Source organism: Squalius cephalus (assembly GCF_949319135.1).
Source record: "Squalius cephalus genome assembly, chromosome: 6".
In the NCBI taxonomy this organism is placed as follows: domain Eukaryota; kingdom Metazoa; phylum Chordata; class Actinopteri; order Cypriniformes; family Leuciscidae; genus Squalius; species Squalius cephalus.
The window spans coordinates 6530175-6549065 of record NC_137127.1 but is presented as its reverse complement, the minus strand read 5'-3'; the positions used below and the strand labels follow the sequence as shown (position 1 = coordinate 6549065).

Sequence of the window (18891 nt, the reverse complement as noted above, 5' to 3'; positions counted from 1 at the left end):
AACATCATTACACAGATTTATTGCTCATTTTATGCCATCCAAGTGATAAATGCAAAATGATGAACTTTGAGCTGTTATGGATGATACAATCTTAGAAGAAAAGGTTCTATATAGAAACTTAAAGGGTTCTGTCAGGCGCTTCATATACATTAGGTTTATATATTTAGTTTTAATTAAATTTTACGCTAATAATCACACTTTATCCATAGAAAAAAAAAAAAAAAAAAAAAACCTGGATAAACATGAAAGTCTTACACAATAATTTAAGACATTTCTCCTTATATAGAACCTTTTTGGCATAGAGGTTCCGATGGCAGCGGTCCGACATGTAGCGATGCTGAGCTTCGGGCGACCCGAGTTCGAGTCCCGGCTCATGGTCCTTTCCCTTCTCTCTATCTCCCACTTCATGTCATGTCTTCTCACAAGGTGTATAAAGTAAAAAAAAAAAAAACTGAAAAAATAAACCTTTATAATCAAGGGTTCTTTAAAACGGCGTCAGGAACCCTATAGGGTTCTATGTTGAACCCCATTGAACCTTTTTTTCCTAAGAGTGTATAATAGTTAAAACTACATGACCTCATCATTGATTAACTTTCCAAAAATTGAATTCTGTGAAGATATCTACATGTACATTGTCTTTCTCATAAACTAAATCATGGCAAGTCCGTAGTGCCTAGTCATCATCTCTTATACATTCTTATGCTTTTTATTCACAATAAATAATTTTCTAAACAACTTTCTAATAAATATAAATCTCTATCTCAACAATAATGATAGTCATGGATAATTACCAGTTTTTAATATACAAATTAACCCATTTTGATTCATTCACTACAATCCATAGAGATTTTCCATATGGATGTGCTACTGCATAAATGCATTTTGCAAACGGAAATCTTCCTCTGGGACGCTTCATAAGGAGTGGCCTTAATTACTCTGCTATTAGAGGGGGTGTAAGGACACGGAGAGCCGTCTAGTCTCTTAATTCACATCTTGGCCAAGTATGAGCCTGGCACCAGCCCAGTGTGGCCGTCCCTGTCCACCGTCCACCAGCCGTCTCCTCCCTGTTCCACCACAAGCAAAACTTCCCCCGCAGAGATGGAGAGCTCATCAGTGCCCTGCACACACAGGACTTAAAGGGTAAGTTCACCCAAAAATAAAAAAGATCCCATGATTTACTCTCCCTCAAGCCATCCTAGGTGTGTATGACTCTTCTTTAAGCCAAACACAATCTGAGTTATATTAAAAACATATCCTGGCTCTTCCAAGCTTTATAATGGGAGTGAATGGGAACTTGGATTTTGAAGCCCCCCCCCCCCCAAAAAAGCGCATAATCTTACTAATCTCTTGTAAGGCCATTTTAATAATATTTTCCTAGGTTGTTTTATTTTATTTTTTACCTGAGCTACGTAGTCATACTGAGCCAGGTATGTGGCGCTCTGAGAGACAGCACTGTTTGAAGTTCCTTGTAGAAATACAGGAATAGAAGCATACACTCCATCTGAGTCGACTGAAAAAAAAAAAGGAAACACATTATATATATATATATATATATATATACATACATACACACACACACACACACACACAGAGTAGTGGCCAAAAGTGATGTTGTCCGGCCTAGGAAAATTGACATCTTTTTTTGCGCAGTTATGCTTGGAGTCAATTGTTATATTTGTGATAATACAATGAAACATGGCAAATTGTGCGGACTTAATTTATGGCCATGCAGTCATACAAAGAATTTATGAACACAAGCAAAAACAAAGGAGAGAACCAGCGAAATATTGTTGTATACCAACTGATTTTGTTGTAGTCAATGTATGCTTTTTCTTGTGAGCTTTTTTTGTCCATGGTAAAACAACCTGTACCTGTAGTTTCCCATTTTTTGCCAGATAAATACCTTTATTGATTTGTTCTTCCTGCATATTTTAAATATTTTAAAAAATATAAACTATTATTATATACTATTATTATATTATAATATAACTATTATTATAACTATTATTTATAAATATAAATATATTTTTTCCTCATATTTTGGTTTTATGATGGTTTAATCAAACTTGTAGGGTCATTAAAAACAAATAACATCACTTTTGGCCACTACTGTCTGTATGTCTGTCTGTATGTATGTATAGATAGATAGATAGATAGATAGATAGATAGATAGATAGATAGATAGATAGATAGATAGATAGATAGATAGATAGATAGATAGATAGATAGATAGATAGATAGATGTTGACAGCAAATACAATTTATTTTTAAGCAAATTTTTATTTTGCTCTTTATTGTATTATTTTGTATTAGGAAAATAATGCATTAAAAAAAACAACCCAAATCCTATTAAATGAAGTCATAGGGCTGAAGTGCCCCCTGGTGGTGAATAACATTTGTGTCTACAGTAACTACAAGATGAAGATGGCTAGAATTTAAAAACAATGTAACGTGCAATTTGAAATATATATATATATATATATGAGAGCTGACAATGTCATTAATATGTTGTACTATGTACCTGATGGAGGCGCTGATGGCTGAATACAGTCATTACTAGTCTTTGAGCCAACGGCACAGTTGCCTTGCAAGAGATTTGAAAACCTTTAAAAAAGAAAATAATAACTGCATAAAAATGTGTAAAATGAACATTAAAAGTGTTAATGCAAGGTCACAAGCTATCTAGATTATTTTCTAGATAAAGGGTGGATTGAAATAACCAGAGATAGGCTACTGATAACCAAAAAACAAAAATGTTTGTGTGGCACATCCGCTTGCAGCTTTATGTCTTACTGATCTCTAAAAATAGTACATGTTCTATTCATTTCATTTCCATTTCTAATGTAGATTACGCATAAACCTACAGATCCGGCAGTGGAAAACAAACCTCTTTATCACACCTCCGCCGAAGCGCGTGATGCCGTTGCTGTCCGTTGTTGGTTCTCTGTCATAATAGTTCTCAAACACAATAGGTGCTACAGACACATATGGAAAGTTTCATTATGCAAAATTTCTTACGAGCTATATCATCAAATCATATGGTTATGGAACTAAACTATGGGCGATTTGTGAAGTTTAATACAATAACCCAGTGGAAACAATACATATAATCACTGACCTGCAGGAGTGGTGCCGGTCTTTTTCGTCTTGATGAAAGTGTTTATGTCTTCCGTGATGTCACACATTTCTAGAACTGTCCTCACCTCCTCATAACACTGAATACAAATGAACAGTAATTTGACAATATGGCCAGCACTTGTTTGTTTTTTTGTGTCCAAAAGTCTGAGACAACATGTGAAATACTTCTATTTTGCATTTTTATAATTTAATACCACATTTTTTATACAAAATGTTGCCCTTTCGCTTTAATGACAGCAAACTAACGAAGTTTAAAGGATCAGTGACAAGCTTGCTTAAATTTAAATAATGAATATAAAGAATAATACATATTTCCTACTCATTTTACATAATAGAATTTCGTTATTTTAAGGCAAGAAATCACAGGTAAAAATGTAGATAAATATGTAGCCCCGCCCCCTTTCAGCGCTGCACTCGTTGTGTTCTGTCTTTCGTGAACTCTACAACAAGTAAATCCACTTGAGTTCACCAGCCAATTACTCCTCGACAGCGATGCCACAGAAATATATAGAGCTACCGCAAAACAGGAAGTTCACAACAACACAAAATTCTAAAGATGGCCGTGCGGCGCATAAGATACAGGCCTACTTCCCCACTTAATTAATCACTGTACATTTAGAAAATAATTTTGTATTAAACGTTTTCAGAAATGTTGTTTAAATATGTAAACGAGGCATTGTCTAATTAAATATGCACTAATTTGCATGTATTTCCTGAACAGAAATCAAAATAAAGCCAGATTAAAAATTGTTGTTGACATGCTGTATATAAGAGTTAAAGGTTATACAGAGGGGGATAAATCAGTAATACTACATTCACCATTAAATGTTATATAAACCAGGCGGAGCAAACCTCTCTGTAAAACCCTTAAGAATGTAAATAGGAAAGAAACTGGAAAGTCTGATGTTTTTAAGAGTTACTTATTTTTAGGTGGGGGGGACTCATTTTGAGGAAACAGCATTTAAAGATATGTATTGTAATTGAAAGGCAAAAAGATAAAGTTGGTAATACTTTGCAATAAGGTCCCATTGGTTAATGCATCCATTAACTAACAATAATAAGCAATACATTTGTTATACTATTTGTTAATCTTTGTTAACATAGTTTATAAAAATACAACTGTTTATTGTTAGCTCATATTAGATCAGGTCCATTAAATAATATTTTGATTTCAATAATGTATTAGTAAATGTTAGAATTAAAATGAACTAAGCTTTTTTTATAGTTAGTTCATGTTAACTAATGCAATAACTAATGTTAATAACAAATAGAACCTTGTTGTTAAGTATTACCTCAAAATAAACACTTTAAATGTGTATTTTGGATGTTTTTTTTTTCTTCTAGTTTGAAAGAAGACAGGTTAAGAAAGCAAAATAGCCCAATATATATATATATGTCTTGCCTTAAATTGATAAAAATGTGAAAGAAAATCAGATTTTAAATATTTTGAATTTGCATGTATTGAATAATGTCTGTAGCTATTATCAGTGTGATCTTTGAAAAAGCGTCATTACGTTATACTGACCTCATCTTCTTTGACGCATTGCATGGAAAAGTGGTTACAGTGGACCCAAATAGCATTTCTCAAAATATTAATACGATCATCTTCCTGCTGCTGAAAGACCTGGAGAAATAACATCATGATGTAAATACGTCTACATGCTGTCTGTCAAATTTTCATTTTTGGGTGAACAATCCCTTTAAGTAGAGTAAGTGATAATTTAGCCAAGTCTTTGCCAAACTGTCAGTGAGACACATGATGATCAGAATTGGTGTTATGGATATACTTATTTTAATAAGCCAAAACAAGTTTCTTGTGCAGTTTAGTTTAGTATGTGTGGTTTGTGTGGTACGCAGTGTGTAAAACACAGAGAAAAGGGAAGTTCATTTTTAGTGTGTTTCTATGTGGTTCACAGCCTCAGCACAGAGCTATTTCTGAAGGACAGCAAACAGATAGTCGAGTGTGTGTTTCTCTTTACCTCACATGTGCATTCATGCGTGGTCTCCCATTCCTGACGAATCTTATCCAGCTGCTCTATGTTTGACATGTACTGTTTCTCTGTCAATCGAGAACAAGCATCAGCTTCATTGGATTTCCAGCCAGTGAAATCTTGCTTGAAAGTATTTGCATTGTGCATTTTAGGCATTACCAGCGTCTTTGAATGTCTTTCCGGTTCGGATGTATCAATTGATCACTTTTGCATTGCAAGCAGACGCTGCAATGCGTGAAAACAAAAGCGTATTTCCATTCTCACCTGCATCCGCGGACGCGTCCCTGCACTGCTTTGCTTTGTTTTGCATCTGTTGTGGAATAGAGCACAACACTGTTTCAAAATACTCAGAGCCATCAAACAATATCACTAGCATGTGTACCAAAATTTAAAATGGTTATAAGAACTCGTAATTGGATCAGGAAAAACTTGGGGTCAGTACATTTTTTTTTTGTTTCACAAAGAAGTCCGTTATGCTCACCAAGGCTGCATTTCTTTGATCAAATAATACAGTAAAAACAGTAATACTTTGAAACATTATTTTCTATTTTAATGTTCCTGCGTCCTGGGGATCAATAATTTTATCCCTTAAAGGGGTCATATAATGGTACATGCACCTTTACAAGTTGATTGTACTGAAATGTGTGTTGGCAGTGCCTGTACACAACCATCATAAAATGATAAAAATCCATCCAGTGTTTTTTTTTTAATCTTCTTATATGTTTTCCCCCATCTCAAATCAAGCCGTTCGACGCCCCTCCCACCACTGTTGATTGACAGCAGCGTTTCAACACAGACCCGCCCTCGCTCGTGAGCGAGCTGTCAATCATAGTCCGCGCGGACCGGCGCGGCCATTGTTGATACGCTGGAGCACTGTCTATGAGCAGAATGGCGTCTAAGCGATTGTGGTGTTCTGTTCTTGGGTGTAATAAGGAACACAGCAGTCATGCTGATGTTCCTAAATCCGAACCAGTGGCTGAGTTTGTTTTCGAAGGGAATATTCCCCACGATCAACGTCAATGCTTTCATGTTTGCGTGAATCATTTCACACACCAGACTGCTTTACAAACGAGGGTCAGTAACGTTATAAAGCTGGTTTTGCTAAGAAGCTACTCCTGAAAAAAGGATCGGTACCAACTATTCGTGTTCCTGCTGCACCTCCAGAAGAAGTAGTGAGTGTAACATTTTATTAACCTTTATATTAATATTTATATTAAAGGGATAGTTCACTTTGAAATAAAATTTTGGTATGTTTTAGCTTACCTCAAGGGCATCCAAGATGTAGGTGTCTTTGTTTCAATTTTGATATTTTTAGGTCAAACCGTTCTTGTCTGTCAGTCATATAATGCAGGTCTATGGTCACTATCTCAAAGAGCATGCACAGTGAAGTCCAAATTAAACAATTCCCCATCGTAAGTACACATTGATGGCCTAAGACACGAAACGAGCGGTTTGTGTGAGAAAACGAACAATATTTATATTGTTTTTACCTCTACACAACCACGTCCAAGTGATCTGAAGCACATTCAGGCTTAGTCTGCGCAAGCGCCGAAAAGTGTACAAGAGGTAAAAACGATATATAAATACTGTTCGTTTTCTCACACAAACCGCTCGTTTCGTGTCTTAGGCCATCAATGTGTACTTACGATGGGGAATTGTTTAATTTGGACTTCTCTGTGCATGCTCTTTGAGATAGTGACCATAGACCTGCATTATATGACTGACAGACAAGAACGGTTTGACCTAAAAATATCAAAATTGAAACTACTGCGGAAACAAAGACACCTACATCTTGGATGCCCTTGAGGTAAGCTAAAACATACCAAAATTTAATTTCAAAGTGAACTATCCCTTTTAATCTTTGCAAATCGCTTGCTGCACGCTTCATGATGAATGCGGCTACACTCAGGGTACATTACGGCATGTTTTCTATGTACGACGTTCTCAATATAATTCATAATCCCACGTTTATAATGAACAACGCGTTATGGTTATTGTGTTATTGTGTTACAAACGCTGTACGCACAGAACAGAGGGGCGGGGTGAGCAAAGCTCATTATCATTTAAAGACGCATGCACTCAAACGGCGTGCTGAAAACAGCTGTTTTTGACCAGGTAAAATGAGTGTTTTCTTACAATACTAATGAGAATTTTTAATTAAAGTATATTACAAACTTTTAATTTAGACCCTAAAGAATCATATTAGCTTGTACAAAAATGGCATTATATGACCCCTTTAAAACTCATCTTTGATCATCTATGATGACATTTTTAAATGTTTTGAACAATTAAATCATGTTTGAAAATGGTGGCCTTCATGCCTTAAAATAGCTTGAATGTAACTCTACACCCTTGCTTCATATAGTATATACGTGGATTCATGAATATGCAAATTAGTCTCCGCCTCCTCTCACACGAGCTCAGAATGCCTATTATATTTGAACCAGAAACTGATTCAGAAGAGGAAGCGTGAATTATACAGGGTCGTCTAAAAGTGGATGTATCAGATTGGTAATGCGTTTTATGTATCGTTCTCTACAACATCGGATGCATAACAGTTATTGATATGATTAGCCTTTTGCTTGGCTACGTTATCAAACAGCTAATAATGTGTTGCTAATGTAGCACAACCCATGTTCCCGTTCGCCATCTCAGAGTCAGACAGCTTCCTTCTATAAAACAGCATCCCTAGAAACACTTTGAACATCATAGAAAGAAATGTTTGTGATGGTGGGAAACAGGGGTGGTTTCAAACCAAATTCTGCCCATAATAATCCATATTTTACCTTTTCAATTTGTTTAGGGGTGACAGTGGGTGTACTGTTGAGCTTCTCCACAGCCTGTTCAGCTTCATCAGCCTCTTTACATCTCTGTTCATATGCCCTTTTAGACTGGGAGAATAGAGAAGTACAAGGTTAATATGGCACTACTTACATAGACTTGAATGTAGCCAAGTGAACAAATATAAATATATTTAAATCAAATTTATTTCTTGTAGTCTTAATAGTAATTAATTAATAATAATTTGTTACATTTACATAGTGCTTTTCTGGGTACTCTAAGCGCTTTACATATGAAATGGGGAATGTCCTCAATCACCACCAATGAGCAGCATCCACCTGGATGATGCGACGGCAGCCATATTTCACCAGAACACACACCACACACCAGCTTACTGGTGGAGAGGAGACAGAGTGATGAAGCCTATCAGTATATGGGGATGATTAGGAGGCCATGATGGTAGACAGATGCCAATGGGTAAATTTGGCAAGGATGCTACTCTTTTTCGAAGAACATCGTAGGGTTTTTTATGAGCACAGAGAGTCAGGACCTCGGTTTAATGTCTCATTTGAAGGATGGTGGTGAATTACTTCTTAATTCTTGATTCTTGGGTTTGTTTTCTCACTCTATTGTGTCATGAAAAGTCACAGAAAATGCCAGAATAAACTTTATCTACGGTACTTGAAAATGGCTACATTCATGTAATCTGACTCAACTGCTTTCACTGACCCACACATAGACATATACAATCAATCTGCTCCAAATCAAACTGATAAATGATCAATTAATTCAATATACAACCACCATGAAGCAACAGGAGAACCAGACATTCAGTAAACTAATGGGAATCTAAACTTATATTTTTTTACTTCCTCTAGATACTGATTCTGCTGCTTATTTTTATAACCCACTATAAAACCATTATCTCGATCAGATTTACAGCACTGCAAAATGGAAGCTGTCCATTTACAACAGAATGATTTCTGAAGCTGAAAACTGAAGCTCGTTTCTGCCACTGAAAGAAAAAAGTAATTGCCACTTTTTATCTCGCAGTTCTAACTTTTTTCTCAGAATTGCATGATATAAACTCAGAATTTGCGAGATATAAAGTCGCAATTCTGAGAAATAAAGTCAATCTTTCTTTGCTCAGAATTGGACTTTATTACATGCAATTGCAAGTTTATATCTTGTTTTATGCAAGTTTATAGCTATGAACTCGCAATTGTGAGAAGTAAAGTCAGAATTGCGAGGGAAACTGTTTGAAAATAGTCCGATTTACGAGATTTACAATAGGCTTACATTTTTAATATACAAGTATCATAAATCAGCTTCTTAATCTTTAGAATGTCATCAAACTTAAGAAAACCAGGACATGGACTGGTTCCTTAAAAAAATTTAATTGGAAAAATCATGTTGATTGTGAATGTGAACTTAAAACGCAGCACTCATCACTGTCACATTTTACCCAGCCGACCAATCACAGTGAAGGAGGGGCGGGACATAAACAACAGCTACCAACCGAACCGCTCCATTTCTGCTTGTACATCGTCAACAGATGACAACAAGAAGCATAATAACGGAATAAAATTATTTTAAACAAGATACTTTACCCTGTATTGACATTTTTAAACTATACAGAAACAAACTATCTGTGAAATTAGATAATAATAACCCTTCCGCGGATGTTCTGTCATAGGTCATAGGAAGCAAAGCGTCTCAATGGTCTCAACTGAAAAAAACGCTGCGCTGCCAAAACACTCACCAAAGTGCAAACAGCAAGGCGTTTTCCGCTGGCTAAAAACACTTTTGTGGACACACTACATTAGAAAAAAAGGTTCAATAAACTTCTACATAGAACCCTAGGGTTCTTAACTCAATTTTAAAGAACCTTTATGCTAAAATGGTCTTCTATATAAGAAGAAATTCAAGTGGTAAAGTATGTTTACGAGCCGTAAAATGAAATTAAAAACTAAATCCATAAAATAATCCCATGATGGGAACCCCTAAAGGTTCTATGAAGCGCCTGACGGAATGCTTGAAGGTCCTATAGAAGAGTGCAGGGACAGTCCCGCTGACAACCTGTTGTGCTTTTGAACAATGGTGGAAGAAGCTCACAAACAAATCATTCGGAACTACAGTAACTACCCTTCATTTAGTGGTTATCATAACCCTCATCTTTAACCACTATGTCAGACAACCACCTTGACAGTTCCTGACTAGAACAGATAGTCACATCCCCTTTTACTCGTTTGTTTATCAAATCAGATCGCTTTTTACAATGCTATATGATAATACAGAGTAAGTACCCTTCAACATCTCCTCGCCTCACCCCTAACACACGCTTCTGAATGTGTCTGATGTACCAAGACAAACGGAAATGCATCTTTTTCTTGACAACAGAAGTCTGTTTCAGGAAATTACAAATAAATGAGGAACAGAAAAAAAACCCAACTTTGATAAAATAGAGTCTGAGTGAACAGAAGTGTGCAGGCGAGAAAGAATACATATCTAGTAGAGAAGTGAGACTTCCTGAGGTGACAGTTACAACATTTTGAAGACCCATCCCCCTCACTGCCCTGCACACTAGCTGCAAAGCACTGATGATTTAAATCACTCTCATTTCTCCCTTCCTCTTCCTGATATTCTGCTTTCAGTCTGTATTAGGCAAATACATGATTCACTGAGTAGTCCATAAAACTGAAGTCACTTCTGTGACTTCACGCAAGTTAGACTCACCTCTGTGGTTTTCTTATGTAATGATACTTTGATCTTCTGAACCTTTTCCATGACCCCTTCAAACTGTAAAAAAATTAAATAAATTTAAGACGTCATTTGAATTCTTGAGCTTTACAGGTAGCACCTATTTGAATAAATCGGAGGTTTCAAGAAGCAACTTGGTTTGGACAAAAACAGTATTATTATTTGTTCGCACCTCTGAGAAAGTAGTCTGCGGTTCTGCAAGATTAATTAAAGCATCACATAGCGTTTCACCTTTTTCCGCTGCTCCTTCTGTCGCTCTCTGAACTGCTCCATTCGTTTCACCTCTTCTCGTAACATGCCAGAAAGCTGAATGTGCACATTTCCAATGTTTTCCATTTCTAAGAGAGAAAACAGCATATTCATCAGTGATCTTGAAGGTATGGGTTTAGTATATATACTAGTAACTGATTATATGTAATCTGGATTACGTAATCAGATTCCAAAAATTATATTACATTTTAAAATACTAGTTACATTTTTATTGATAACATGACTACTTAATATTCACAAAATGGCAGTGAATTATTCATCATTCATTGATTTTTCCCTTCAAAATAGTCCTTTCTAAAACAGCATATTGCTTATGGATGTTCAGAAAGTCAGAGGCCACACAGCATACCAAATAAAATACTCAAATAATCAATGAAATAATCATATTTTTAGTGTTTTATTTTAATAATTATTACCTTTTCATAAACCCTCTGCAGTTCCTTTTAATGTTGCAATTTCCAAAAATTTTAATGCACTTCATTTTGTTGATGACAAATTTTCAACATTTTTTCCTCTGCTTATTTTTTATGTCTCTGTAGTACAAGATTATCCTACTCAAATCTATGTGATAAACAAGTTGAGGCTAAACGTAAGGTCAAAAGTAATCAACAAGTAGTCATCTTATATTATTGTAACGTAATAAATTATGTTACTAACTACAGTTTTCAATTTGTAAGTAATCTACCCAACACTGTAGTATATTAAGCATGTTTTATATTCTACGTGTGTTTGTGAACACTCATTCTGATTTTTAAAGCAAACTAAGCAAATTATAATTTGGGGTGTTACTTACGGACTTTTAGTTGGTCAAATGATGCCCTCAAAGTGCTACAAAACCAAATCAACAAAATTACGATTCAATTGATTGATTTAATATTAAAACCAGAAGACAATGTTTACATAAATAAATATATTAAATAATGCATACAGTGTTTGCTTACCCAATTTCACTTTGCCCTCCTGTCTTGCGTGCGATAGTAATTAATTCCTTTCCGTATCTTTCCTCTGCCATCGCCCTATGAGCAGAAGAATGTACTATGTTACCCAATACCGCTTTACTAGACCATAACAGACCAATGCTAATCAGCCTTGAAATATGCAATTTTCCAGTGTTACCTCATTTTTAAGAGCTCTTCCATATCTTTGCAAGCTCGTCGCCCATCACATAGCCTCTGGATAAGAGTCTCATATCCAGTGTTGCTGGTGAATTCTGGGCCCTGGAATCAAGAGGATTAGATTTCTCCACTACCATAAAACAGCAACAAGATTTAGGCTATGAGGGACTGTGCATCTCAGTTTTAATCCTGAATCCCTGGGAAGTTTCTGGGCTCTACTTGTAGCACTATGTTCATAAAAACGAGGCCTTATTTGAAGAGTTGATATCTATGCAAATATGAATATGTGGTACCAGTCTGTCTAAGGTGGTTAAACAGTTTAATCATTGACGACGTGCGACAATATTAACATGGAATGCTACTAATAATTTAACCATATTTGCAACTGAAAGAAAATGACTATTTTGACACCAGCTGTATGCACCCCTAACACTCAATAGCACTCGCGTGGCTTTACATGCAAATCAACCAAGAAGTCGCTTTGTAGATGGATGCTCCGACAACACAGATCAAAGCTAAAGAGAGGGTAGAGTGGGCACACAGTCAGCCGTTCAACAGGAAGCCTACAGATCATCTCCATGACACAACGTCAGAATGTCTATACATAAACTCTAAACCCACAAATGTAGAAAAGAATTTTGAGAAAGGCCATGACAAATATCTTACTCTTAAAAATCATATCCAAATCTTAATTTTATTGAACATCTCAGTACTGTCAGTGCAAATCTAATCCAACATCTGACTGAAACACATGTTAAGAAATGAAAATGAAAGCGATGCCAGATTGTAATTAAATTTGTCTTATATATAGATACACTAATTACGGTAGCACTTTATTTTAGAGTCCTGTTTCACATGAACATACTGTGACACTAACTAGGTACTAACCCTGAACCTTAACTTAACCCATGTAGTTACCTTACACTACTCAGTGCTTTGTGGGTAAGTATATTGAAAGTGCACATACTGTAAATAAAGTGCAATCCTAATTCCTGATACATGAAAGTGCACAAAAAATATTGAGATTGAGATTTAATAACTCGTCCAATACATTCTAATACAAGGTAAGGTGATGTGATGCTGTTAGACACATTAATAATCTACCCTGTCAATCATCATATGCGACATGGTTAACATCAAGCATGTCCAATCAGACTTGTTCAATCTAATATGTCAAAATAGCTCAACTCGTTCACTTACCCAAAAAGAATCTTTGAATTGTAACGGTGTCATTCTAAAGGCACTTTACAGCAGTGAGAACGATACAAGCACACAGAAGGAAACAAAGACGGAATTAAGAAAAGTAAAAGAAAGAACAGACAATGCCACATGCAGGAAACCACCGTTTCGTAGCACACTCGCGTGGCTCAGGTTTGACTCAGATAAGGAAGCACCCTCCTATTATGTCAATGACCGCAAAGAGCCTGCCCTACAGATAATATGCATGCATTCAGCAGCCATTTGAATACAAAATAGGATGACACATCTGAAACAGTGGGCTTTTGGAAAATGTATAGAGTCAAGAGTCTTTAGGTGTCGAAGAGAGTTTGAGCAAACAAAGCCATCTAAATCGAAACAGGGTTCAGTTAAGTAGTTTAAGTAAATCAAGTTAAATCAAGACAAAATTTGATTTGAGTATCTTTTGACTGCAAGCAACAGCACAGTAACTGAGTTTGATAACTAGTCATTTTAAAGAGGGAGCAAAAGGAAAAGTGCATGTTACACAGCTTAGTTCAAATAAAAGGCAACATCACAGGTCAAATTAGATAATAGCATTGATAAAAGTACCAGTTGCATGTTATCAAATAAAAATGTATGCGTAAAAACTCAAGTAGTCGTTCTTTGTGGCACCACAAGTAGTATTTATAAAAGGTTTCGACTATTACAACTCATCATGTGGCACATGGAGCTGTCTGCCATAATCTGTCACTTCACTGTTCATGAAAGTGTCTTGGCTTTTTAAAATCTCCGACTCTGAGAGCCTTTCATCGCCATCTTGATCCATTTCCTTGATGAGATGAATAGCCTGTATGACAATCAAGAAAAAAAATAGTTAGAATATATTGTTACAAAAGTAAAAAACTGAATGCACGATATATCGGCCACCGTATTGGTATCAGCCGATATATGTTCATTTTTAATGTTGTTGTTATCAGGGCCAATAAGAGAAAATTTAGCCTATATATTATAGCCGATAAATAATGGATTATTTCCTTCAGCAGAGACACTTCAGTTAGCCATGATGGTGTGGGATTACAAATTTAAGAATCTGTTTAAGATCTGCTGATCTTATGTCCTTACATAAAATAACATGAAAAACTAAGGTAGAGCACATTGAATTTAGCATTTAAGGTTATGATGATGATATCAGCTGTTTCCAGCAAGAGATTCCTGCCAGTCCTGTTCTCTCTATTGTAAGTTAAATGAGTCAGATTACTGAGACTCTCACCCTTTGTCTTTAATGGCTCTTGGAGCCCCTGTCCCTGTCTTTGAATAGTTATGCTGATTGTATTAGATTTGGTAACACTCTAAACTCTAGGGTGGGTTCCTTAACCTGGATACTTCATTTGCATGCTTTGTTTAAGGTCGTCACGAGGTGCTTATATAATAGAAACAGTATAAACCACAACTATATAAACCACAATGTACACTGCCTTAGTTAGACTTGATGACTGCAGCTACAGACGGCTCGTGTTCTCAATAAAGAATCCTGCTGAAGATACAACCAAGTCTCCAGGTCTTTGCTTCTGAGTTTCCTACAATGGTTATGAATTGCTTGAAATATGATTGGAATCACTTCAAAAAGGAAAATACATGTGCAGCGCAAGTCTGTCATATAGGCTTCATAACATTATAATAAGAACATTATTGTGTGCTTGGGACATGGATTTAATGGAGAGACTTTTGTTTTTGTTATCAGGCTCTCAAAAATTATATACAAATTTGGATTTAGATTTATCGGTCTATATATCGGTTTTCAAATATAAAGAATTATTAGTTATCGGTCAAAATGTTCATATTGGTGCATCCCTATAAAAAAAGTATAAGGCGGCTGGATGACACATTGACTCACTTCTTCTCGTGCCGACCCATAGCTGTTCGGAGCGACCCAGCGGAGCTGTTCATCCCTGTTGAGTTTCCCATCCTTATCCTGGTCATAGAGATCTTTAAAGCGCACCGTTTCCTCAACCTCCCACTGCGAGGGCTCGTCCTGCTCTGAAACACAGACAAGCAAACATGTATGTTTCTGATAATAATCTACCACAATCCTGGAAAATATTTTGATGCTAACATCTTGAGTTCCCATAAATCTGATTTGTCTGATTTCAAATGAAGCCAAATGTGAATGATGTACAGTATATGTAAGTACATATCGGTTATCGGCTGATATTAGCATTTATTTAATGTATTATTATTGGTCAATATTTGATTGTGCATGCTTATTTTCCATATTCTAATCTTTAAAAACTAATAATTTAATAACACTGTCAAATGTAAATAGAGCTGCACGATTCTTGGATGAATTGAAAATCGTGATTTTGTGTGTTTCAAATAGAGATTCTCCAATGATGAACAGACATTTAAACAAAATAACGTGATTTATTAGAGGTTCTGACTAAATGTTAATTGCTGCCATCCATTTAAAAAGTCTTTATTTATTTGAAAGATTAAAAAAAAAACGGTTGAATGAATGATTCAATGACACACTCATAAATACAGCCATTTATCGGTTATTGGATTATTTTTCTTTTGTATTAGGACATCACTAGTGTAATGACTATACACTGTTATTTATCCCAACATAATCATACCATTTGCTCGGAGATCTCCAATGAATTCACTCAAGCTGATGAATCCATCTTTATCCAAGTCATATTCAGTTAGTACATCTTCAATAGCAAAATCCTGGGGAAAATGCAACCATACAGCACATAGTCATGCATGGATGTTTAATATCGAATCATATTTATGATTTATTGCAGGTTTATTGTATACTCACAGCCATGTGGTCCACCTCAGATGGATGAGTAAATGCAAGGAACTCTGTTAAGTTCAGGCCAGCTGAGCCATCCATATCGGCAAAATAAAAACGTCTTTTTTCCTTTGCATGGAGCTGTGAGTGGATAGAACCGTTTTGATCAATCATGCAACACTTTTCATTCCCGTTCCATAATATGAAACGCTAATGAATCATGCAACATACAAATCTAAGTGACTCCTCCTCTGGGTCCTCAAGAACAGCATCTTCATCCACTTCCACAGTATGACCATGCATGACCATATTGTATTCGTCCCAAGAAACCAGACCGTCATTGTTGGAGTCAAACTCAGAGAAGCGTTCCTCAGCATCCTCCAGCGCATATCTCCTGTACACCCTCTGTATCCATAATGTGATTTCCTCTAGAGAAGCAACAGAGAATGCTTATTACTTCTAAAATACACTACTGTTCAAAAGTTTTGGGTCAGAAATTGATTCTTTTATTCAGTAAGGACACATTAAATTGATCAAAAGTGACAGTAAAGACTTTATAAAACTTTTAAAAAAAGTATATTTCAAATAAATTCTAAATTTTGCTTAATAAATAAATGCTTAATATTCAACAATATTAATATAATGATACAATATTAATACTGACTGCACTGACACCGTTATATGATAACTGAACTGAGCTGGACAATGACATTTTTTTGCAGAACAGCTTTATAGATGAAATGAACTATTTTAATAATTTATTATTACAACAGCTGAACAACAGCTGAAATGCAACATTTTCCTGTTATCACTATAAAGCTCCATTGAAACAATCTGTATTGTATAAAGCGCTATATAAATTAATCCTGGAAGAAAGAAATATCAAAGAAATACCAAAGAATCCTGGGGGGGGGGGGGGAATCATGGTTTTCACAGAAATATTAGGCAGCACAACTGTTTTCAACACTCATCATAATAAGAAATGTTTCTTGAGCACCAAATCATAATTTCTGTAGGATAATGTGACACTGAAGACTGGAGTAATGATGCTTAAAAAGTCAGCTTTGCATCACAGGAATAAATTCTATTTTAAAACATATTAAAATAGTAAACACTTTATATTGTAATAATATTTCACAATATTACTGTATTTTTAATCAAGTAAATGCAGCCTTAGTGAGCATAAGAGACAGACTTCTTTCAAAAACATTTACAAAATCTCGGAAGTGTAGATAATCTGACACGTCTCATGTGTAATAAAATAAGTGTCAAGTAACCAAACCAGAACTGACCTGGAGTCAGGTATTTATCAGAGTTGGTGTCAATCTTTTTCACTATCTCCACCAGTCGCTTCCGCTGCTCGGATGGATTTAGTTTCTGTATTTCGTCTTTGTCCTGAAAAACAGTGAGAGTTGGTAGAATGAAACTGGATCACTTTAAAGATTTAAAAAACTGTTATAAAGAACCATGCAGACGATACCTTAGAGCCAAGGAACATATTTGCATTATGTTCATGGTTATGTTTAAGTACATGATCCTCTTGGACAATTTGGCTGCCAATAGCTCCTGATGCACAACAGGCCACCAGCAATAATAGAGCTGCGTATGCAATCTTTAAACCTGATAAACACACAAGTGCAAACAAATTAGGCCCCATCATTTATGGGATAGTTCACTCAAAAATGAAAATCTGTAATCTGTAATTAATTAGCTATTCACCCTCATGTCATCCCAAACCTGTAAGACTTTCGTTCATCTTCAGAACTCAAATGAAGATCTTTTTAATGAAATCTGAGAGCTTTCTGTCCCTCCATTGACAGCGACGCAACTACCACTTTGATGCTTAAAAAAGTTCATAAAAAAATTGTACAACTAATACATATGAATTGAGCGGTTTGTCCAAATTTTCTGAAGAGACTTGATCGCTTTATATGATGAACAGATTAAATTAGGGATTTATTCACATTGATCAGCGAACCTGCGTTACACGTGAGAACAACCTCATTGGTTCTTGCTGAAGCTCAAACGTGATGCGTAACACGAGAATGAATCTCATTGGTTCTCGCACGTCAAGCGAACATGCTTGAGCTTCAGTTTACCACAACTGTGTGAGTTGATCAATGTTTATATTGTTAAATATTAAATCTGTTCATCATATAAAGCGATCTTGTCTCTTCAGAAAATGTTGAGTAAACCGCTCAATTCATATAGATTAGTTTTACGATCTCTTTCTGAACTTTTTTAAGTATCAAAGTGGTAGTTGCGTCGCTGTCAATGGAGGGACAGAAAGCTCTCCGATTTCTTTAAAAAGATTATAATTTGTATCCTAAAGATGACAGGTTTGGAACGACATGAGGGTGAGTAATTAATGACATAATTTTGGGTGAAATATCCCTTTAACAAGATGATCTCGACTGCCCTCTTGTGATGATGGGCTACACATTCCCATGTCAAATCATCTAACAATATCGACGTTGGTAAGGAAGGAGAATAACAAAGAGGTTTCAAATAATAGCAGTCTGTAGCCAAAATATATATTTAAATAAAACTATACATAACATGTATGTATCTCCTTTTGTGTTATGATGACTTTCTGATATTGTGGAAGGCGCTTTGGTGGCTAACTAACTGTGAAGTATTTTTTTATGTAAAAGGCAACTAGAAAACGTGCAAATTCATGCCAAGGATAACACTCTGTTATCTATTTATTTAAGGCACCTATAAGAAGAATTCACCTTACGTGTTTAAGAAACAAAACACTTACTTTCGAAAGGCTGTTTGCTAAAGTTTTGAGCTGAGCTTGTTGCCATGGTGCGCTCCGGTCATCTGGACTCTCACTCAGCGTTTCCTGCATGTACTGTTA

General features: G+C 35.7%; 2 protein-coding genes across 2 annotated transcripts; both read right to left on the bottom strand.

Moving 5' to 3' along the window:
• Positions 1-13419, bottom strand: pstpip1a (proline-serine-threonine phosphatase interacting protein 1a). Its single transcript, XM_079874102.1, has 15 exons — positions 13256-13419; positions 12057-12157; positions 11882-11956; positions 11734-11768; positions 10902-11008; positions 10647-10709; positions 7916-8020; positions 5394-5439; positions 5118-5197; positions 4664-4762; positions 3119-3215; positions 2888-2975; positions 2522-2604; positions 1401-1510; positions 1-1118 (listed from the first exon to the last, which is right to left on the bottom strand). Exons 1-15 carry the CDS (start codon positions 13286-13288, stop codon positions 987-989), a joined length of 1254 nt encoding a protein of 417 aa, XP_079730228.1. The 5' UTR covers positions 13289-13419; the 3' UTR covers positions 1-986.
• On the bottom strand, positions 12848-18891 carry rcn2 (reticulocalbin 2). Its single transcript, XM_079874103.1, has 8 exons — positions 18793-18891; positions 17509-17648; positions 17321-17423; positions 16260-16456; positions 16056-16169; positions 15868-15961; positions 15129-15271; positions 12848-14081 (listed from the first exon to the last, which is right to left on the bottom strand). Exons 1-8 carry the CDS (start codon positions 18836-18838, stop codon positions 13938-13940), a joined length of 981 nt encoding a protein of 326 aa, XP_079730229.1. The 5' UTR covers positions 18839-18891; the 3' UTR covers positions 12848-13937.

Coding starts and splice junctions, on each gene's coding strand:
- pstpip1a (XM_079874102.1), bottom strand. CDS start 13,288: ATGACACCGTTACAATTCAAAGATTCTTTTTGG. Junction 11,009..11,733: donor ATTTGACCAACTAAAAGTCC/GTAAGTAACACC, acceptor TTTCTCTCTTAG/AAATGGAAAACATTGGAAAT. Junction 4,763..5,117: donor CGCATGAATGCACATGTGAG/GTAAAGAGAAAC, acceptor TTATTTCTCCAG/GTCTTTCAGCAGCAGGAAGA.
- rcn2 (XM_079874103.1), bottom strand. CDS start 18,838: ATGGCAACAAGCTCAGCTCAAAACTTTAGCAAACAGCCTTTCGAAA. Junction 16,457..17,320: donor TGATAAATACCTGACTCCAG/GTCAGTTCTGGT, acceptor TTGCTTCTCTAG/AGGAAATCACATTATGGATA. Junction 16,170..16,259: donor AGGAGGAGTCACTTAGATTT/GTATGTTGCATG, acceptor ATCCACTCACAG/CTCCATGCAAAGGAAAAAAG.